This window comes from Coregonus lavaretus (assembly GCF_964263955.1).
Source record: "Coregonus lavaretus genome assembly, contig: HAP1_SCAFFOLD_5197, whole genome shotgun sequence".
Taxonomy (NCBI): Eukaryota; Metazoa; Chordata; class Actinopteri; order Salmoniformes; family Salmonidae; genus Coregonus; species Coregonus lavaretus.
In genome coordinates this window covers 12376-35365 of record NW_028161804.1, presented here as the reverse complement: position 1 = coordinate 35365, position 22990 = coordinate 12376, and the positions used below count along the sequence as shown (strand labels likewise).

The following is a 22990-nucleotide window of genomic DNA, read 5'->3' as shown; positions in this document are numbered from 1 at the left end:
GAACTTCACTATTTCCATATCACTACAGACCCTATACATACTCTCTCTCACCCTCTATCTCTCACATGTATACACACTGTCTTTCTCTCTATACCTGTGACTATCTCTCTGGTTTGGAACTTTCCCTTTAAATATCCCCCCTAACGGAAAATTAAGTAGTAAACTGCCTGCTACGGTCCGGTCAGGCTATCTGACTTTTCGAGCACCAGTGAATTTACGTGCAGTCGGACGGGTGCCTTGAGATGAGAACGCTGTTGATATCACTCCTCTACCTCCTCAGCGGGGTGGAGGAGACCGTGGCCGTACCTGCCACGAGAGACTTTTATATCGCTGCGGTTGAGATCGGTTGGGACTATCTCTACTGGGGCAGCGCTGACCCAGCGTCGGAACAAAGGTGAAGTTTTCTAAAGTCATTACCTAATATCTATCCCCTTTAAAAAAAAAAATGTTTGGCGTCAATATTGTAGTAGGCTTTTCTATTCAACTAACATGTTCAGATGTATATCACCATGCAGCCTATTTTATTTGTTTTCATGTTTTAATCATTGCTTTATAAGCCTATTTTAAATATCCATGTTGATTATGAATTTGTAGGAGGAGGTCCAAGGATCCCCCTCAGAAATATATAAAAGCTGTTTATAGAGAATACACAGATTCCACATATTCAGTCCCCAAGCCTATACCAACATGGGCAGGTATGTGTACTAATTGTATTAATTAATGTTTTATTACTTTAAGTATACCTTTGGAAATATAAGCTACCACACACACGTTCACACACTCACAGAGAGAGACAGCTAAACAGAGTGTTTTGTGTTGCAGGTATCCAGGGTCCGGTGATCCATGCCCAGGCCAATGACAGGGTGGTGGTGCACTTTAAGAATCTGGCGTCCCAGCCCTACAGTATCAGCCCTGTTGGGGTCAGCTACTGGAAACAGTCTGAGGGTAATGTCTTTATGTCTACATACTAACTTACTACTGGAAACAGTCTGAGGGTAATGTCTTTATGTCTACATACTAACTTACTACTGGAAACAGTCTGAGGGTAATGTCTTTATGTCTACATACTAACTTACTACTGGAAACAGTTTGAGGGTAATGTCTTTATGTCTACATACTAACTTACTACTGGAAACAGTCTGAGGGTAATGTCTATGTCTACATACTAACTTACTACTGGAAACAGTCTGAGGGTAATGTCTTTATGTCTACATACTAACTTACTACTGGAAACAGTCTGAGGGTAATGTCTATGTCTACATACTAACTTACTACTGGAAACAGTCTGAGGGTAATGTCTTTATGTCTACATACTAATTTACTACTGGAAACAGTCTGAGGGTAATGTCTATGTCTACATACTAACTTACTACTGGAAACAGTCTGAGGGTAATGTCTTTATGTCTATCTACTAACTTACCAACTTACCGTAAACACTAAATCTGCATGTCTACCTACTAACTTACTGTAAGCCACTGTCACATTCTAGAACTGGTGTTATAAAGTAGACTGAATCCAATAAAGGGCTTACCCACTATTTACTGTCTTGAATTAAGTGTACGTGTGTGTGTGTGTGTGTGTGCGTATCTGCTACATCAGTCTCTGTGTGTACATGCGTATATTCCTAGCGGTATATCTCTTTCTCTCTAGGGGCCGGATACGATGACGCCACGTCTAGCCAGGAGAAGGAGGATGATGCGGTTGCTCCAGGAGGATACTACAAGTACGTCTGGGACATCAACCCTAAAGACGGTCCGACCGTGGGAGACCCAGAGTGCCTCACCTACTCCTACTCCTCCCAGGTGGACACTGTACAGGACTTCAACTCCGGGCTCATCGGGGCTCTGCTCATCTGCAAATCAAGTTAGAGACACAGCTTTATTCCTGCTATGTTACTCATACACACCTTACAGTCAGATACTCCACAACTTTCTCTCTATGTATCACACTCACCTTACAGTACAGTCAGACCCACTGTGACACATATTTGCCTGGTGAAGGGGACATATTATGTGCTCTGCTCTCAGTCATACACTGATCATATCCTACCTAATGGAAAGGCTATATGAAAAGAAAGAGGTCTGAATCACATAATCACCTTACTAAGTAGGGATTGTCAATAGTTTACTGCACATGATGAAGCTTAAAACCCAGACTACCACATGGCCTGATTATTAAACAAATGAGTAATTTGATCAAACAAGTAATTTCACCAATTGCATCATTTCACCAAATGCGTCAATTCACTAAATGCGTCAATTCATCAAATGTACCCTGTGATATTCAGAGCTATCGACTAATGTGTTACCTATATTCTCTGCTGCCCTTGGGTTCTCCCAGCTGCATTTACAGATAATGGAGTTCGGAAAAGCAGAGAGTTTATTCTGCTCTTTGCTGTTTTCGATGAGAGTAAGAGCTGGTACGGAGAGGTGGGGAGTTTCCGGGAAAGATTTAAGAAGGCCAGCGCAAGAAATCAGTATCACACTATCAATGGATACATCAACTCAACTTTACCAGGTCAGAAGCTAGTTTAGCATGTTACTGTATAGAGTCAACAGTTCAGAGTCCTGTTGTCAAGTATGTTGTAGTAGAAGACTCAAAAATCTATTTTTGTGTGGGTTGGTTGTTTGGTATGTGTGTAGGTCTGACGATGTGCCAGGGACGAGATCATGTGTTCTGGCATCTCATTGGAATGGAAACGTCTCCAGAGATCCACTCCATACAGTTCCAGGATCACACTCTACAGGTACATCAGATAATTCAAGTTCAAATCAGGGTTTACTTAAAGCTGTCAACAAATCATAACTAATGGTCATATGAGACAATTAACCAAGATTTTCCTTTTCATAATGTTTTGCCAGTTCAGTTGTTATAAGTCGTTTGTGAGAATGTGTAACCAGTTCGGCAACATTTCAGTCTGAGCCTAACTCTATCCTTGTCATTCCAGGTGATGGCCCACCGTAAGGTTACTGTGGAGATGACCCCTATGACCTTCACCACGGCGGAGATGAAGCCCAGCACTCAGGGGAAGTTCCTCATCAGCTGTCAGATCCAAGAACACCGCCACGGTAAGAGTATGTTCTCTCAAAGTTGTGAAATAAAGTTTTGATCAATTTGAAAGTTCCCAATTTGATTTGACACTTGTACGTTTGAGCCAGAGTAGCATTAATTATTATGTGGTTGAGAATGTGCTCTAAGGTGTTCATAAGGCATCTATAAGGTGTCTTATGAGTTGCTGTAAGGTGTCTCTGTACGTTTTTGTTCCAGCGGGTATGAGTGCAGTCTTTAAGGTGGAGGACTGCCCAGAGCCTGTGACGGTGCCCGGTCCTGACGTGCGTCGGGTCCAGCAGTCTGAGGATGAGGTGGACTTTGAATATGGAGATGACATGTTTGAGACCTTCGTGTTTAAGCCTGTGAAAGGTCAGGCTGTGGGGCGCTCCCGAGGGGTGAAGAACAAAGTCTGGGTCCATTACATCGCTGCTGAGGAAATCATCTGGGATTACGCACCCCACCTCAGCCAGGGAAACAGGTAGGAAACCCCACCTCAGTGAGGGAGACAGGTAGAAAACCCCACCTCAGTGAGGGAGACAGGTAGGAAACCCCACCTCAGTGAGGGAGACAGGTAGAAAACCCCACCTCAGTGAGGGAGACAGGTAGGAAACCCCAACTCAGTGAGAAAGACAGGTATGAAACCCCACCTCAGCGAGGGAGACAGGTAGGAGAGAGGGTAAAGGGGCGACACAGAGAGATAGAGAGGGAGAGATAGAGAGGAGAGATAGAGAGGGTGAGATAGAGAGGGAGAGAGAGAGGAGAGATAGAGAGGAGAGATAGGGAGAGCGATATAGGGACAAGAAGGAATAGATGGGAAGGGTGGGAGAATGGAGTGAAAAGGAAATGGAAAGTTAGAGTTCAGTTGGGAGGGAGGACTAAGAACGGGAGAGGGTCAGAGAGAGTGTGTACAGCCAGAAAAAGACTAGGACAGGAAAGGGAGAGATAGCATTGTTCAGAGTTCATGACCCTAACAATACTGATAGTACCCTCCCTCCATTGTCTTTGTGTTCAAGTCAACTGTTATCAGAATACTTCCCCAGGAGTCCTCATCAGCTGGGTCATAAGTATAAGAAGGTGGTGTATGTAGAATACACTGACCAGACCTTCACCAAGAGGAAATCACCTGTTAAAAGACTGCTGGGACCACTGCTCAGAGGACAGGTGGACGAACACTTCCAGGTGTGTGTACCACAATCAACAAAACAAACAAACAAAAAGCATGTAAACCAAAAAGATGGAGCTGAATAGAAAGTAAAGATCATTCTCATTGTTTCTTCAGATAGTGTTCAAGAACCTGGCAAGTCGTCCTTTCAACATGTATCCAAACGGCCTCACCAGTATTTCTCCACTGAGGAAAGTAGGGAACGGTAAGATAAACAAAAAAGTGACATTATGATAAGATGAAGCAAGATAATATTACTGGCTATGCATTTAAGTTTGGAATCATAACTAAATCCTTCATGGAATATAGTCATCATATCTGGTGTATTTGTATGTTGGGGTCTGGAGAATCTCATAAAAAGTCATTTTATAGTAATTGTACTAGTCTAATAGTCATTCTATTAGACTAATAAAATCTCTTAGTCATTCCTAAATAATTAACATCCCTGTTTCCCCCCGTGGTGTGTGTGTGTGTGTGTGTGTGTGTGTGTGTGTGTGTGTGTGTGTGTGTAGAGGGTGAAAAGGACCTTCGCTCCCTGGCTGTACCCCCCAACGGGACATATGGGTACGTGTGGAAACTAACAGCAGAGGACGGGCCCCTGGACGGAGACCCCCAGTGTCTGACCCGTCTGTACCAGAGTACCGTCAACCCTGAGAGAGACCTGGCCACCGGCCTCGTAGGACCCCTCCTCATCTGCAAGAAGGACTCCATGGACACCAGGGGACGGCTGGTGAGAATCGCCACTTAATATGAGACATAGGGTTGATTTTTCGGACACAGATTAAGTCTTGGAATGAGAATAACTTTCAATGGAGAATAGAGATGTGTCTGGGAAACTGGCCCAATATGACATATCAGTGCATTATCTCTCCTGCAGCTTGCTCAAGTCATACACTGATAACTTGTCCAACTTGCAGGTGGGCCCAGATAAAGTGAAGCAGTTGATGTTTGCTGTGTTTGATGAGAACAAGAGTTGGTACATCAATGACAACATTCAGAAGTACAGCGAAGACCCCTCCATGATCAACCCTACAGACCCTGACTTCTACAACTCCAATGTCATCTACAGTAAGTGGGGTTTTCCTGCATAGTTTTCTTGTAGGCTAGCTTCCCTTATTTCTTGTGGTGACACCTCCTTCATGTCTGCTCTGTCACCCTTTTTGTGTGCTATGTTTTTTTATCTCGTTTTTGTTTACAGATGTGAACGGCATAATGTTCAACGGGCAGAGGATCCAGGTGTGTAAGGATGACGTGACCTTCTGGCTCCTGGCCAACGTGGGGACGCAGAGCAACTTCCTGTCTGTCTACTTCACAGGAAACCCCTTCATGAGGGACAATGTGTATGAGTCCGTCCTCACACTCTTCCCAATGTCCGGGGAGACTGTTACCATGGAGACCGAGCTAATCGGTAAGGTCAATTAACAATGTTTGTTTGTCAACCATCGCTGTGATTGATTCTGCTGCAGTTGTGTTCAGTAGGCATCAAATGGAAGAAAATGTTTTGAAACAGAGAGGTGCTACAGGTCCATTAAAAACAGGTTTTCACTACGGTGCGCCCTACTAAAACCTGACCCTAACCTGAGAGATTTTATCTGGAGCTTTGTGAGCTGAAGTTTATTTAATCCTCAGGTGAGTGGGAGATCAGTGCGTTCGACAGCAGCCTGAAAAGCCGTGGCATGAGCACCCGCTACTCCGTCCTGTCTTGTAACATTGAACTGCTGGTGGACAGCGAGGACCTAGAGTACGACCTGGAGGACTTCCTGCCTGATTACGTCGACCAGTTCTTCAAACCCAGATCCCTCCGCCCCCAGCTACAGAACAGGACCGTAGCCGTCAGAGTCTGCAGGAAGCAACCCAGCTTAAACCAGAACACAACAACACCAAAAACAGGAAATTACACAGATAACGAAGTCGCCATCGGAGAATCAGGGGACCACGGGTCTAATAACAATGTCACATTTAAGGCAGGGGACCAGAGGTCAATCTGTGAGGTCAGGTATGTGACAGTGTCGTCTGCTGAGGAGGAGGCCAACCTACTAACCCAGGGAGGGATCCCCACAGATGTTCTGGAGCAACTGGAGAAAGATGGGGAGTGGAAGGCTTCAGAGACCCAGGAGGGAGGGGGCCTGGGTGGGGAGCAGGGGGAGGGGAGACAGAGACGCCAGGCCGGTGGAGAAGGAGGAGAGGATGGGGAGGAGGAGGTAGAGGAGGGAGGTCTGGGCAGGGAGCAGGGGGGGAACGAGAGACAGAGACGCCAGGCCGGTTTGGAGGGTGGAGAGAATGGAGAGAGCAACAAGCTGGTGGAGAACTGTGAGGAGGAGGTGCTGAAGGAGTGGAAGGGTCGGGTGTATGGGGAGGCGCTGGAGCAGGAGCAGAGAGAGGAACAGAAGGTGGAGGTGTTGGATCAGCAGGAGGAACAGGGGGAGGGGTTCTTGAAGATGCAGGAGCAGAGGGAGGGGCAAAAGGGGGAGCTGGATGGAGATCCACAGCCCCTAAGCACAGGCCCTCTACTCTTGGAGTTAGATGGATGGAGGGATCTAGACCCCCTGAACATCACTTTGAAAGTTCTCCCGGATCCACTGAAGGTGCAGCAGCAGAGGGAGGAGCAGAAAGCTGGGGAGCTGCATCCCCTAAGCAACAACACTCACACTGATCCAGACACACCTCTACTGGATTTGTTGGATCTAGACTTCTCCAATGTCTCCAAGGACAACGAGACGGCTCCCAGGAACGCAGTGTCTCTGGAGTATGATGACTATAGTGAGGAGAACAATGGGACAGCCTACATGGGAACAAAGGACAACCTGGACCTGAGGACCACAGATGGACATTACCGCAGCTACTACATCGCTGCACAGGAGATTGAATGGGACTATGGAATCAGGAAACCACATCAGCTCATAAAAACAAGGTAGTGTTTGGTTTTTGTAAGTATCTGGTTTCTTGGACACTTATGCTTAGTCTTTGAGCAGCACTTTCAATGGAGAATCTCGATTTAATATGCTTCTTAGTCTAGAACTAGGCTTAATCTGTGTCCCCAGCTGTTTGACTATTCATTTTTGATAGGTTTCTAAAGAAATCCTGTTTCTGATTGATGAGCTCAATTTAAGAGAAAAGGAAAAGCTGCTCTCTAGTAGCTCCGATGCAATACTTTATTCACCAACGTTCCAACGGCAAGCTGTCTTTTATCAGGGTATTGATCAACGGCAAGCTGTTTTTTATCAGGGTATTGATCTGGAGGACATCCTGCCTGATTACGTAGACCAGTGATCAATACCTTTTACCAGAGTATTGATCAGCTCATCAATTCTCAACTGTTCCCTCCCCAGAGAGCAGCGTAGGGGAATGAGGAAGTTCCTGACGAAATATAAGAAGGTGGTATACAGGGCCTACAGCGAGAGTGACTTCCAGATCCCCGTCACCAGAGGAGAGCTGCAGGAGCATCTGGGACTCATGGGTCCTATCATTAAAGCTGAGGTCAACGACCTCCTTACCGTGAGTGGAGATCAATGATCATCTTATTAATTCACTGATGTTTCAAATCAATTCATATTTTAGTGGCCTTAGCTCAACTACTAATTGCCTCGTCAAGGTGTTTCGGAGTTCTTAGTGTAATGGCTAAGGTGTTGGACAGTTGCAGGAACCCTGGTTTGATTCCCGGTTGCGTTACCCCCTGAATGGACTGCAATATTATTTTCATGGCATCTACTCAGATATCACGTTCTGTATGTGTTCTGTATATAATGCTGTTAAACATTCACTTGATCTTAATCTTGATCCTGATCTTAATCTTGATCCTGATCTTGATCTTGATCTTGATCTTGACCTTGACAGGTGACGTTCAAGAACATGGCGTCCAGGCCGTACTCCCTGCACCTCCATGGGGTGTATGATAAGAGCCAGGGTGATGGTTGGACCCAGACCCAGTGGGGGTCCTCCGGGGCCGGGGTGGCGGGGGTCCCTGGGGAGGCGGTCCAGCCTGGGGAGGTCAGGGTCTACACCTGGAGGATCACCAGGAAGCAGGGGCCCACCGCTGCAGAGTTTGACTGTAAGGCCGGGGCCTACTACTCTACACAGAATAAGGCAGGTGTCACTGTCAACACTTCCTGTATATTACAAAGCTAGCTCATAGTTAGGCCTCGTAAGTGTGCATTTTCATTTCATGAGACAGCTTATCAGTGCTTTGACATGCTTTTCCCTGCATGCACTTGTTGTACTGGCATGTCAATTTGACTGTGTGGCTTTGTGTTCTGTTCTCACCCCCTCAACAGGAGAAGGACCTCCACTCTGGTCTGATTGGCCCCTTAGTAATCTGTAAGCCAGGCACCATCCACCCCCAACTGAACCTACAGCCCAACGTACAGGAGTACGCCCTCCTCTTCCACACCTTCGACGAGACCAAGAGCTGGTACCTGGACGAGAACATCCGTCAGTACTGCACCCCGCCCTGCCAGGCCCGGAGAGATGACCCCTGGTTTCAGCTCAGCAACAAGTTCGCAGGTACAGTAGAGTTACTCAGACTCCCTCCTAATATCAATAATAGTTTCATAATAAATAATTAAAATAGATTTCCAGTGAATTTCTCTGTTTGTTTAGGTTCATACTCATATCTGATCGATTGTTTGTGTTTGAGATGAATTTCTCTGGGAAATCTTTCCTTGTTACCATAGCGATAAACGGCTACGTGGCAGAGACACTACCTGGTCTGACGGTTGCCCAGTACCAGCAAGTCAGGTGGCACCTGCTGAACGTCGGGGGTAACGGGGAGTATCACGCCGCCCACTTCCACGGTCTGCCCTTCAGCATTCACAAGGCGCAGGAGCATCGCATGGGGGTGTACAACCTCTATCCTGGTAAACACACACACTAAAAAACACACACATACGCAAACACACACACAACCACAGTTACCACACACACACACACACAACCATGCAAATGCACACACACACACACACATACATACACATGCCCACACAATAAAATAATAGTAAATCATAATGAATCAATCAAGAATGTCACCTGTCCCACCTTGGTCTCTGTCCCCCTGTCCAGGTGTGTTTGGCACAGTGGAGATGTGGCCGACCACGGTGGGGACCTGGATGGTGGAGTGTATTGTAGGAGAGCACCAGCTGGCCGGCATGAGGGCTAAACTACTGGTCTACAACCCACGTAAGTAGCCTACCACACTTCACAACCCATGTAGGTACCACATCTCCCAACCCATGTAGGTACCACATCTCCCAACCCATGTAGGTACCACACTTCACAACCCATGTAGGTACCACATCTCCCAACCCATGTAGGTACCACATCTCCCAACCCATGTAGGTACCACACTTCACAACCCATGTAGGTACCACATCTCCCAACCCATGTAGGTACCACATCCTCCAACCCATGTAGGTACCACATCCTCCAACCCATGTAGGTACCACATCTCCCAACCCATGTAGGTACCACACCTCCCAACCCATGTAGGTACCACACCTCCCAACCCATGTAGGTACCACACCTCCCAACCCATGTAGGTACCACATCCTCCAACCCATGTAGGTAACACACCTCCCAACCCATGTAGGTACCACATCCTCCAACCCATGTAGGTACCACACCTCCCAACCCATGTAGGTACCACATCCTCCAACCCATGTAGGTACCACACCTCCCAACCCATGTAGGTACCACACCTCCCAACCCATGTAGGTACCACATCTCCCAACCCACGTATCAAATCAAATCAAATTGTATTGGCCACATGCGCCGAATACAACAGGTGCAGACATTGCAGTGAAATGCTTACTTACAGCCCTTAGCCAACAGTGCATTTATTTTTAATAAAAAGTAAAATAAAACAACAACAAAAAAGTGTTGAGAAAAAAAGAGCAGAAGTAAAATAAAATAACAGTAGGGAGGCTATATATACAGGGGGGTACCGGTGCAGAGTCAATGTGCGGGGGCACTGGCTAGTTGAGGTAGTTGAAGTAATATGTACATGTGGGTAGAGTTAAAGTGACTATGCATAAATAATTAGTAGCAGCAGCGTAAAAAGATGGGGTGGGGGGACAGTGCAAATAGTCCGGGTAGCCATGATTAGCTGTTCAGGAGTCTTATGGCTTGGGGGTAGAAGCTGTTGAGAAGTCTTTTGGACCTAGACTTGGCACTCCGGTACCGCTTGCCGTGCGGTAGCAGAGAGAACAGTCTATGACTAGGATGGCTGGAGTCTTTGACAATTTTGAGGGCCTTCCTCTGACACCGCCTGGCATAGAGGTCCTGGATGGCAGGAAGCTTGGCCCCAGTGATGTACTGGGCCATACGCACTACCCTCTGTAGTGCCTTGCGGTCGGAGGCCAAGCAGTTGCCATACCAGGCGGTGATGCAACCAGTCAGGATGCTCTCGATGGTGCAGCTGTAGAATTTTTTGAGGATCTGAGGACCCATGCCGAATCTTTTCAGTCTCCTGAGGTGGGAAAAGGCTTTGTCGTGCCCTCTTCATGACTGTCTTGGTGTGTTTGGACCATGATAGTTTGTTGGTGATGTGGACACCAAGGAACTTGAAGCTCTCAACCTGTTCCACTACAGCCCCGTCGATGAGAGTGGGGGCGTGCTCAGTCCTCTTTTTTTTCCTGTAGTCCACAATCATCTCCTTTGTCTTGGTCACGTTGAGGGAGAGGTTGTTATCCTGGCATCACACGGCCAGGTCTCTGACCTCCTCCCTATAGGCTGTCTCATCGTTGTCGGTGTTCAGGCCTACCACTGTTGTGTCGTCGGCAAACTTAATGATGGTGTTGGAGTCATGCCTGGCCATGCAGTCATGGGTGAACAGGGAGTACAGGAGGGGACTGAGCATGCACCCCTGAGGGGCCCCCGTGTTGAGGATCAGTGTGGCAGATGTGTTGTTACCTACCCTTACCACCTGGGGGCGGCCCGTCAGGAAGTCCAGGATCCAGTTGCAGAGGGAGGTGTTTAGTCCCAGGATCCTTAGCTTAGTGATGAGCTTTGAGGGCACTATGGTGTTGAATGCTGAGCTGTAGTCAATGAATATCATTCTCACGTAGGTGTTCTTCTTGTCCAGGTATGAAAGGGCAGTGTGGAGTGCAATAGAGATTGCATCATCTGTGGATCTGTTGGGGCAGTATGCAAATTGGAGTGGGTCTAGGGTTTCTGGGATAATGGTGTTGATGTGAGCCATGACCAGCCTTTCAAAGCACTTCATGGCTACAGACGTCAGTGCTACGGGTCGGTAGTCATTTAGGCAGGTTATCTTAGTGTCCTTGGGCACGGGGACTATGGTGGTCTGCTTGAAACATGTTAGTATTACAGACTCAGTCAGGGACATGTTGAAAATGTCAGTGAAGACAATTGCCAGTTGGTCAGCACATGCTCGGAGTACACGTCCTGGTAATCCGTCTGGCCCTGCGGCCTTGTGAATGTTGACCTGCTTAAAAGTCTTACTCACATCGGCTACGGAGAGCGTGATCACATAGTCATCCGGAACAGCTGGTGCTCTCATGCATGCTTCAGTGTTGCTTGCCTCGAAGCGAGCATAGAAGTGGTTTAGCTCGTCTGGTAGGCTTGTGTCACTGGGAAGCTCGCGGCTGTGCTTCCCTTTGTAGTCTGTAATAGTTTTCAAGCCCTGACACATCCGACGAGCGTCAGAGCCGGTGTAGTACGATTCAATCTTAGTCCTGTATTGACTCTTTGCCTGTTTGATGGTTCGTCGGAGGGCATAGCGGGATTTCTTATAAGCGTCCGGGCTAGAGTCCCGCTCCTTGAAAGCGGCAGCTCTACCCTTTAGCTCAGTGCGGATGTTTCCTGTAATCCATGGCTTCTGGTTGGGGTATGTACGTATGGTCACTGTGGGGACGACATCATCGAGGCACTTATTGATGAAGCCAGTGACTGATGTGGTGTACTCCTCAATGCTATCTGAAGAATCCCGGAACATGTTCCAGTCTGTGCTAGCAATACAGTCCTGTAGCTTAGCATCTGCGTCATCTGACCACTTTTTTATTAACCGAGTCACTGGTGCTTCCTGCTTTAGTTTTAGCTTATAAGCAGGAATCAGGAGGATAGAGTTATGGTCAGATTTGCCAAATGGAGGGCGAGGGAGAGCTTTGTATGCGTCTCTGTGTGTGGAGTAAAGGTGGTCTAGAGTTTTTTTTCCTCTGGTTGCACATTTAACATGCTGGTAGAAATTAGGTAGAACGGATTTAAGTTTCCCTGCTTTGAAGTCCCCGGCCACTAGGAGCGCTGCCTCTGGATGAGCGTTTTCCTGTTGACTTATGGCCTTATACAGCTCATTCAGTGCAATCTTAATGCCAGCATTGGTTTGTGGTGGTAAATAGACAGCTATGAAAAATATAGATGAAAACTCTCTTGGTAAATAGTGTGGTCTACAGCTTATCATAAGATACTCTACCTCAGGCGAGCAAAACCTCGAGACTTCCTTAGTATTTGATTTTGTGCACCAGCTGTTGTTTACAAATATACACAGACCGCCACGCCTTGTCTTACCGGAGTCAGCCGTTCTATCCTGCCGATGTAGCGTATAGCCCGCTAGCTGTATGTTATCCATGTCGTCGTTCAGCCACGACTCGGTGAAACATAAGATATTACAGTTTTTAATGTCCCGTTGGTAGGATAACCATAATCTTAGGTCATCCAATTTATTTTCCAATGATTGAAGATTGGCCAATAGGATTGATGGGAGCGGCAGTTTACTCGCTCGCCGTCGGATCCTTACAAGGCACCCCGACCTACGTCCACGATATCTCCGTCTCTTCCTCATGCGAATGACGGGGATTGGGCCTTGTTGGGTGTCTGTAGGATATCCTTCACGGCCGCCTCGTTGAATAAAAATTATTCGTCCAATACGAGGTGAGTAATCGCTGTCCTGATATCCAGAAGCTCTTTTTGGTTATAAGAGACGATGGCAGAAACATTATGTACAAAATAAATTACAAATAACGCGGAAAAACACACATAATAGTACAATTGGTTAGAGGGCTGTAAAACGGCAGCCATCTTCTCCGGCGCCATTCTATTTTAATGTAGGTACCACATCTCCCAACCCATGTAGGTACCACATCTCCCAACCCATGTAGGTACCACACCTCCCAACCCATGTAGGTACCACATCTCCCAACCCATGTAGGTACCACATCTCCCAACCCATGTAGGTACCACACCTCCCAACCCATGTAGGTACCACACCTCCCAACCCATGTAGGTACCACACCTCCCAACCCATGTAGGTACCACATCTCCCAACCCATGTAGGTACCACATCTCCCAACCCATGTAGGTACCACACCTCCCAACCCATGTAGGTACCACACCTCCCAACCCATGTAGGTACCACATCACCCAACCCATGTAGGTACCACATCACCCAACCCATGTAGGTACCACATCCTCCAACCCATGTAGGTACCACACCTCCCAACCCATGTAGGTACCACATCCTCCAACCCATGTAGGTACCACATCCTCCAACCCATGTAGGTAACACACATAGTTATCTAACAACAGCCTTACTCAGTAGACTGAGACAGAAGTGTGAATTAAGTTCTTTGGAATGTCTTAGAATGGCATTGTTGGTTATTCTTTTGTGAAATGTGGACAATACAAATAATAGAATGTAATTTCCTGAGATTGCCTGGCAGGATGCATCCAGCCTCTGGGGTTGAGGTCGGGAAGAATAGACGATACCCAGATCACGGCATCAGACCACATAGGTAAGCAAGCTTCAGCAATGCAAGAATGTTACCACAAGATAGCTGATGTGTGGTGAGCGTTTTGACAGAAAAAAGGTTGCCGTGCATCACCCTACGGTGCTTCACATTGGTGGTGGAAGAGGTGAGTTTCCACCTTGCTATGTAAAAGCACTATGAGCACTGGAAAAGTGTTATATAAATCTAATCAATTATTATTATTATTAATTATTAATTTATTTGACGTCAGGAAGTAGGCTCACACAGAGTATACGCATAAGTAAGCTTCTAGAATGGAGAAATGTTACCATGATGAATCAGTGACTTCATGTTTATGAAAACACAGTATACTCTACTCTGTGTTAGGCCTGCATACAGTTAGCCAGTGGGATTGAATGCATATATGTGTTGCCAGGTAACTGGGAGGCCAGGCTGGCGAGGCTGGAGCTATCTGGTTCTGTCAACGCCTGGATGGGCACGAATCAGAAATCATGGATCCAGGTTCAACACTAAACTTCCTGTTCTCCTATGAAAGATCCTTGTAGATTGAAAGGCCCTCTGGTTTAGCTGCCCCTGTCTTCTGCAGGGTTGGGGTCCATTCCATTTCGATTCAGTCAATTGTTGTTTTCCTCAGTTCACTTCCTGAATTGACTGAATTGAAATGGAACTGGCCCCAACCCTGGTCTCCTGTGTGTCTCATATGCAGGTGGACCTCCAGAGACCCACCCTGCTCCATGGGATCCAGACCCAGGGTGCCAGAGCCTCTCTGGGCCTGAAGGACTACTTCATCATGCACTTCACCCTCTCCTACAGTCTAGACCAGGAGACCTGGAGTAGCTACAGGGGAAACAGCACCAAGCCCGCCTACGTCAGTACCTTACATGTACCTTAACCATCTGTACCACTATCTACTGGCTAGTACTGTACCCACGAAGCATGAGCTTCATTGTGTACAATACAAACCAGCAGTCAGAGAGAGAAGGTAGTGAGAGCAGGTGCATGTATCTTTTTGTTACTGTAAATGTCATCAATGCCCTAAATATTTCTGAGTAATTCTATGCAATACTGTGGTGTAGCTGTTCTTAGCCCCCTAAGGTTCATGTCCACCCCGCGCAAAAAGCTAATTAGCATAATACAAAAATCCCCATAAAAATCTGTCAGTGTAAGCTAGAGATATCTTTTTTTTTGTTGCATTGGATGCGTCTCAATCTGTCGCATCCGGCTATGTCGCTCTTCAGCATCTGCGGTGAAAGGTGACAGAGCTAGAGCAGTGTTTGTCAGACCATGAGACATCCCGGAAATCGGTCTTCTCACAAAACCCCTCTATGGAAAGATGAGACTCACGAACACCATGTTGGTCTCCGTTTTGCTCTACAACCTCCACAAGCGTCTTGGGACTCGTCTGAAGTCGGTATCGCCGATCTGCCAACTTCTGTCTGTAGCGTCCGAACCGTTTGGGCTACACACTAATATGTGTGCACAGGTGAGACCCCTCTGTGCAAAGGTGAGACTCCCACGAACATGTACATGGTTGTTCTGCTCTAGGACACCCACAGGCCTCACAAGACTCGTCTGAAGGTCCCCAGGTACCAGTTCAAAAAAATGATTGGAAATATATGGAGACTGTTTAATGCCAAATATTCTTTTTTTTTTTATACTTCAAGGGATCTTAAAATTCAAAATCAAATCCTTGGTATGACCTTCTTAAAACAATTCCATATAGCTTAGTAGAACCCCTCCCCCGGCTTAGAAAGGGCTTAGACTCTGATGGCTTAGTAATACGAGGGGAATCCAGTGTGAGGAATATGTGAACCCTGGGCTTGTTTATTTACATTTTGTACTGTACTCTTACATTGCATGTTCTGTTTCTCCCTCCTGTTATCTCTCTTAAAGGGGCACACACTCATTTAACATGAACATCACAAATACTACAATGGTACCTCTTATACTTACTGTTAACTTCTGTTTATTTCAGATATTTAACGGTAACCTGGATGGCTCCAAGGTGAAGGAGAACCATCTGTCTCCCCCCATCCTGGGGCGCTACATCAGACTGCAGCCTGTCACCATCCAGAGGAACCCTGCTCTCCGCATGGAGCTGCTGGGCTGTGACCTCAACAGTGCGTCCCTGTGGCAGTTAGGAACACCTTTGTAACAGTTTGTAACAGCTCAGATCACGTTTAATGGTGGTGTATGTTGTGATTAGATGATGATGTGAGGTTGAGAGGTTCATCAGCAGGTAGTCAGGGGTCGGGGGAAAGGAGGAGGTGCAGGGACGGACAGATCTCAGGTGCTGGTGAATAGAATCCCTGAGAGAAGGAAGAACGAAAAGAAAAACATGAGAAGATGCCCGCGGTTTCAATCAAGGATCTTTGTGTGTCTCAGGCTGCTCCTTCCCCCTGGGTCTCCAGAGGAGGTTGGTCCCAGACAGCAGCTTCAGAGCCTCCTCCTTCCTGCAGACCTGGAGGCTCTCCTGGAGCCCCGCCCTCGCACGCCTCCACCAGGACGGCAGCGCCAACGCATGGCGCCCCAAGGTACACACACACTTACGCACACACATATACACCAACACAGAAACTCAGAACACACACACACAAAGTCAAACCACACACACCTCTGTTACTGGCACTTCTATTTTTTTATGATGTGTCAAGTCTCTCTCTCGCTCAATTCAATTAAATCAAAAGGGGCTTTATTGGGAAATGTGTTTACATTGCCAAAGCAAGTAAAATAAACAAAAGTGAGAAGAATTTAACAGTAAATATTGCACTCAAAAAGGTTTAAAAAAGATAGACATTTCAAGTATTATATTATCTGCTATATATCAGATATGATCAGTTATATTAACTATATTGGTTTCTTCAAAAGACTAGTGGAAAGTACATATCATATCAATGTTTTAGCAATGTGCAAATAGTTGTACTACGAATAGTATGGGAAGATAAATAAACAGATAAATATTGGTGGTATTTACAATGTTGTTTGTGCTCCACTGGTGACCCTTTTCTCATGGCAACGGGCCACAAATCTTGCTGCTGTGATTGCACACTGCGGTATTTTGCCTATCAGATATGGGAGTTTATCAATGTTTCAAATACTGTGGATCTGTGGGAAATATGTATCTCTAATGTGGTCATACATTTGGCAGGAGGTTAGGAAGTGCAGCTCAGTTTCAACCTCATTTTGTGGGCAGTGAGCACATAGCCTGTCTTCTCTCGAGAAGCATGTCTGCCTATGGCTGCCTCGCTCAATAGCAAGGCAATGCTCACTGAGTCTGTACATAGTCAAGGATTTTCTTAATTTTGAGTCAGTCACAGTGGTCAGGTATTCTGCCACTGTGTCCTCTCTGAGTAGGGCCTGATAGCATTCTAGTTTGCTCAGTTTTTTGGTTGATTCTTTTCAGTGTATCAAATAGTTATATTTTTGCTTTCTCATAATTTGGTTGGGTATAATTGTGTTGCTGTCCTGGGGCTCTGTGGGGTCTGTTTGCGTTTGTGAACAGAGAACCAGCTTGCTGAAGGGACTCTTCTCTAGGTTAATCTCTGTAGGTGAGGGCTTTGTGGTGGAATGTGTGGGCATCGCTTCCTTTTAGGTGGTTGTAGAATTTAACGGCTCTTTTCTGGATTTTGATAATTAGCGGTTATTAGCCTAATTCTGCTTTGCATGCATTGTTTGGGGTTTTGCATTGTACACAAAGTATATTTTTGCAGAATTCTGCATGCAGTCTCAATTGGGTGTTTGTACCATTTTGTGAAATCTTGGTTGGTGAGTGGACTCACACCCATAGAGGGCAATGGGTTCTATAATTGATTCAAGTATTTTTGGGATGTTGAGTTTTATGTTCCTTTTGATGGCGTAGAAGGCCCTTCTTGCCTTGTCTCTTAAATCGTTCACAGCCTTGTGGAAGTTACCTGTGGTGTTGATGTTTAAGCCGAGGTAGGTATAGTTATTTTTGTACTCTAGGGCAACGGTGTCTAGATAGAATTTGCATTTGTTGTCCTGGCTACTGGACCTTTTTTGGAACACCATTATTTTTGTCTTACTGAGATTCACTGTCAGGGCCCAAGTCTGACAGAATCTGTGCAGAAGATCTAGGTGCTGCTGTAGGCCCTCCTTGGTTGAGGACAGAAGCACCAGATCATCTGCAAACAGAAGACATTTGATTTCCAAGTCCAGTAGTAGTGCCCTCGCCAATTCATTGATATAGAGTATATGTTGAAGAGGGTGGGGCTCAAGCTGTATCCTTGTCTCACTCCACGGCCCTGAGGAAAGAAATCTGTGTGTTTATTGCCAATTTTAACTGCACGGTTGTTGTTTGTGTACATGGATTTGTATAGCAGACCCTCATGCGAAATTGAGTCAACAGCTTTTTGGAAATCAACAAAGCATGAGAATACTTGTTTGTTTGTCAATAAGAGTTTGCAGGGTGTATACATGGTCTGTCGTACGGTATTTTGGTAAGAAGCCAATTTGACATTTGCTCAGGACATTGTTTTCACTGACTGAGGAAATGTTGGAGTCTGCTGTTGATGATAATGCAGAGGATTTTCCAAGGTTGCTGTTGACGCATATCCCACAGTAATTATTGGGGTCAAATTTGTCTCCACTTGTGGATTGGTGTAATCAGTCCTTGGTTCCAAATATTGGGGAAGATGCCAGAACTGAGGATGATGTGAAAGAGTTTAAGTATAGACAATTGGAATTCGTGGTCTGTATGTTTTATCATTTCATTTAGGATACCATCAACACCACAGGCCTTTTTGGGTTGGAGGGTTTGTATTTTGTCCTGTAGTTAATTCAATGTAATTGGAGAAGCCAGTGGGTTCTGCTAATCTTTAATAGCTGATTCTAAGATTTGTAGTTGATCATGTATATGTTTTTATAATATATATTATATTATATTATTATTATATTATATATGTTTTTGCTGTTTGCTCTTTGTTATAGAGCCGAAAAGATGTGGTTTATCCATACATCTCCATTTTGGATAGATAACTCTTCGTGTTGTTGTTGGTTTAGTGTGTTCTAATTTCCCCAGAAGTGGTTAGAGTCTATGGATTCTTCAATTACATTGAGCTGATTTCTGACATGCTGTTCCTTCTTTTTCCGTAGTGTTTTAGTGTTTCACCATAGTGAAGGCGTAGGCTCAGGTTTTCTGGGTCTCTGTGTTTTTGGTTGGATAGGTTCCTTAATTCCTTTCTTAGGGTTTTGCATTCTTCATCAAACCATTTGTGATTGTTGTTAATTTTCTTAGGTTGTCTGCTTGACATTTTTTGATTTGATAGAGAAGCTGAAAGGTCAAATATACTGTTTAGGTTTTCTACTGGCAAGTCTACACCTTCACTATTGCAGTGAAACGTTGTGTCCAGGAAGTTGACTAAAAGGAATTAGATTTGTTGTTGATTGATTGTTTTTTGGTAGATTTGTACACTACTTTCCTTCCATCTATAGTGTTTCTTAATAGTATGCAGTTTCCTCGGCTTTGATGCCTCATGATTGAGTATTGCTCTGTTCAAGTAGGCTGTGATTTTGCTGTGATCTGATAGGGATGTCAGTGGGCTGACTGTGAATGCTCTGAGAGACTCTGGGTTGAGGTCTGTGATAAACTAATCTACAGTACTACTGCCAAGGGATGAGCTGTAGGTGTACCTACCGTAGGAGTCCCCTCGAAGCCTACCGTTGACTATGTACAGACCCAGCGTGCGAAAGAGCTGCAAGAGTTGGGACCCATTTTTGTAGGTTGTTTTGTCGTAGCTGTGTCTAGGGGGGAGGGAATGCTGTCACCTCCAGGTAGGTGTTATCTCTCTCTCTCTCTCTCTCTCTCTCTCTCTTGGCCCCTCTCAATTGTCTCTCTCTCTCCTTCTTTAGCTAATCACATTTACTGCCTTCCTCTGAAAACACTGGACAATGGTGATTTGCCATTTTATCAGACTGGTGTGTTTCTTTTAAGGGTTGGTAGGATGTGAGCAACACTTGTGATTGTGCCAAGTGTTCTCTGGAACTGAATAGTTAAGGATAGGTGGAGAAATAATGTAGAATCTGTGTCCAATATCTACTGCGAGAGTGATCTTTTTTGAGCTTGATGTTCTTTCCCTAGAAGACACTCTAGCAATCAATCAAGAGATACAATTGTTTGTAATGGTCACATGCTGTGGTGTAAGTGTTGTAAATTCGTTTTTTTTTTCTGTCCCAGTGTCAGTCTCCCAGTCTCTACTCTCCTCCGTCCTTTGTTTCAACTGTTTTTACTCTTGTTTTTTAATACTTGTTCCTGCCAAAACCAGCATCTGGACCTAGACGCACTGCTGTGCGCAGTGTATCTCTTAACGTTTTGCACCTGTTATAACACACCCCCCCTACCTCCTCCCTCCTCCAGGCCAATAACCCCCATGAGTGGCTGCAGGTGGACTTCCTGGTTATGAAACGCATCACAGGGGTTGTGACTCAGGGGGCGCGGTCTATTCTGACTCAAATGATGGTGACAGAGTTCTCCGTAACCATTAGCGACGAAGGCCACTCCTGGTCCAACGTGGTTGACGAGGGATCACAAAGAGAGAAGGTATCACACACATCACTCATTATCATCAGATTTATCACAGGCTACATCTCAGTACACACACACCTTCCTTAGCATGCAGGGTCAAATGTGATTTGAAACATCAAAGAAGTTAAGATTCTTAAAGGCAAAATTCCACCAGGCAGATTTACAAAACCTGATGTTGTAAAGAGCGCAAACAGTGGCAAAGCTGTAACATGTTTAACTTTTCGAGTTTACGAACTGTGATTTATGTGAGCCAGCTCTGTTTGACTCTGCCTCCTCCTTCCTCCCAGATCTTCTTGGGGAACAGTGAGCCAGATGAAGAGATGCTGAACCTCTTTGATCCTCCTCTGTTCGCCCGCTTCATACGGATCCACCCCAGAGGCTGGGTCAACGACATAGCCCTGCGCCTGGAGTTCATGGGCTGTGACACCCAGCAGCGCCTCTGAGACACTGAGAGACAGGGCAGGGGGCCCCACTGTGCAGCTCCACACTCAGGCCCACCTCATCATCATCTCTTCCCTAGGGAATATGTAATGAGCATAGCAGTGACGTGATGATCATGAAATAGTCATGTCATTGATGGATGAACAGAGTGAGTGAATCTAGGTAAAAGGTTTGTTTAGCTAGGGTCAGAGTCATATATGGTATTATTTATATGTTGTAGTAACTGTCTATTGATGAGCTTCAGCTGAGAATGGCTCTTAGGTCTGGTTACGCCACTATCAACACATTACGGCAGTTTATGAAGATTGACACTCACAGACAGTTTGTTTGTCTCATTTACAATGTATACTACTACTAGTAACACTATGACTTCTGACATTCCAGCTGTGATCAACCACATGTAAATAGTACAATATAATTATTATTTTCTGTCTAGATGGATATATGCACCGTATACAGTACAGTACTTTACATGCAATGTATCATATGCACTGAGGGGAGAGGGATAGAGTTTATATTGTTAAATAAACAGAGGTCAGTGTTGCCTGATTTCAGAGGTCAGTGTTGCCTGATTTCAGAGGTCAGTGTTGCCTGATTTCAGAGGTCAGTGTTGCCTGATTTCAGAGGTCAGTGTTGCGACGCACACACATCCATCCTCCGCTTTCTCTTCCTGTCCTGTCCACCATCTCCGTGACAGGAAACAGTTCTCTTTGCTTTTGTTTTGTTCCTTTGCTCCAGCCCAGGGGGATACTGGCAGTGGCTCTGTGTTTCTCTATGATTAGGGAGGGTTGGTTCACCTTCCTTTACTTCATTCCCGTCTCTCCCGACTGTTATTCAGTCTTATCCACTTCTCACAGTCTCTCAAGCCATTGGCAACTGTGATTGATTTGGCCATTGTTCCACTCGTAAAGAAAATGAAGAGTAACAATATAAAGATGAAATACGGTTCTTCAGAAATCTCTATAATCTATACTGAACAAAAATATCAACGCAACATGTAAAGTGTTGGTCCCATGTTCCATGAGCTGAAATAAGATCCCAGAAATGTTCCATATGCACAAAAAGCTTATTTCTCTCAAATGTTGTCCTCAAATTTGTTTACATCCCTGTTAGTGAGCATTTCTCCTTTGCCAAGATAATCCATCCACCTGACAGGTGTGGCATATCAAGAAGCTGATTAAACAGCATAATCATTACACAGGTGCACCTTGTGCTGGGGACAACAAAAGGCCACTCTAAAATATGCAGCTTTGTTACACAACACAATGCCACAGATGTCTCACGTTTTGAGGGAGTGTGCAATTGGAATGCTGACTGCAGGAATGTCCAACAGAGCTGTTGTCAGATAATTTTATGTTAATTTCTCTACCATAAGCCGCCTCCAATGTAATTTTAGAGAATTTAGCAGTATGTCCAACCGGCATCACAACCGCAGACCACATGTAACCACGCCAGCCCAGGACCTCCACATCTAGCTTCTTCACCTGCAGGATCGTCTGAGACCAGCCACCTGGACAGCTGATGAAACTGTGGATTTACACAAACAAAGGATTTCGGCACAAACTGTCAGAAACCGTCTCAGGGAAGCTCATCTGTCTGCTCATCGTCCTAACCAGGGTCTTGACGTGACTGCAGTTCGGCATCGTAACCGACTTCAGTGGGCAAATGCTCACATTCGATGGCCACTGGCACGCTGGAGAAGTGTGCTCTTCACGGATGAATCCCGGTTTCAACTGTAACGGGCAGATGGCAGACAGAATGTATGGCGTCTTGTGAGCGAGCTGTTTGCTGATGTCAACGTTGTGAACAGTGCCCCATGGTGGTGGGGGGTTATGGTATGGGCAGGCATAAGCTACGGACAACAAACACAATTGCATTTTATCAATGGCAATTTGAATGCACAGAGATACCGTGACGAGATCAATTGTCGTGCCATTCATCCGCTGCCATCGCCTCATGTTTCAGCATGATAATGCACGGCCCCGTGTCGCAAGGATCTGTACACAATTCCTGGAAGCTGAAAATGTCCCAGTTCTTCCATGGCCTGCATACTCACCAGACATGTCATCCATTGAGCAT

At 45.7% G+C, this 22990-nt stretch overlaps 1 protein-coding gene across 1 annotated transcript; it reads left to right on the top strand.

The window, feature by feature from the left end:
- Nucleotides 1-21460, top strand: LOC311120060 (coagulation factor VIII-like). The gene is made up of 26 exons (XM_084194686.1): nucleotides 1-394; nucleotides 595-695; nucleotides 823-945; nucleotides 1651-1863; nucleotides 2341-2517; nucleotides 2643-2746; nucleotides 2948-3068; nucleotides 3268-3529; nucleotides 4065-4230; nucleotides 4331-4418; nucleotides 4726-4943; nucleotides 5131-5281; nucleotides 5412-5621; nucleotides 5843-7124; nucleotides 7543-7708; nucleotides 8048-8296; nucleotides 8485-8713; nucleotides 8884-9066; nucleotides 9269-9385; nucleotides 13882-13953; nucleotides 14345-14430; nucleotides 14636-14797; nucleotides 15905-16049; nucleotides 16315-16463; nucleotides 20303-20485; nucleotides 20758-21460. The coding sequence occupies exons 1-26, from the start codon at nucleotides 243-245 to the stop codon at nucleotides 20911-20913; spliced, it is 5265 nt and encodes a 1754-aa protein (XP_084050812.1). The 5' UTR covers nucleotides 1-242; the 3' UTR covers nucleotides 20914-21460.
- The last annotated feature ends 1530 nt before the right edge of the window (nucleotides 21461-22990 follow it).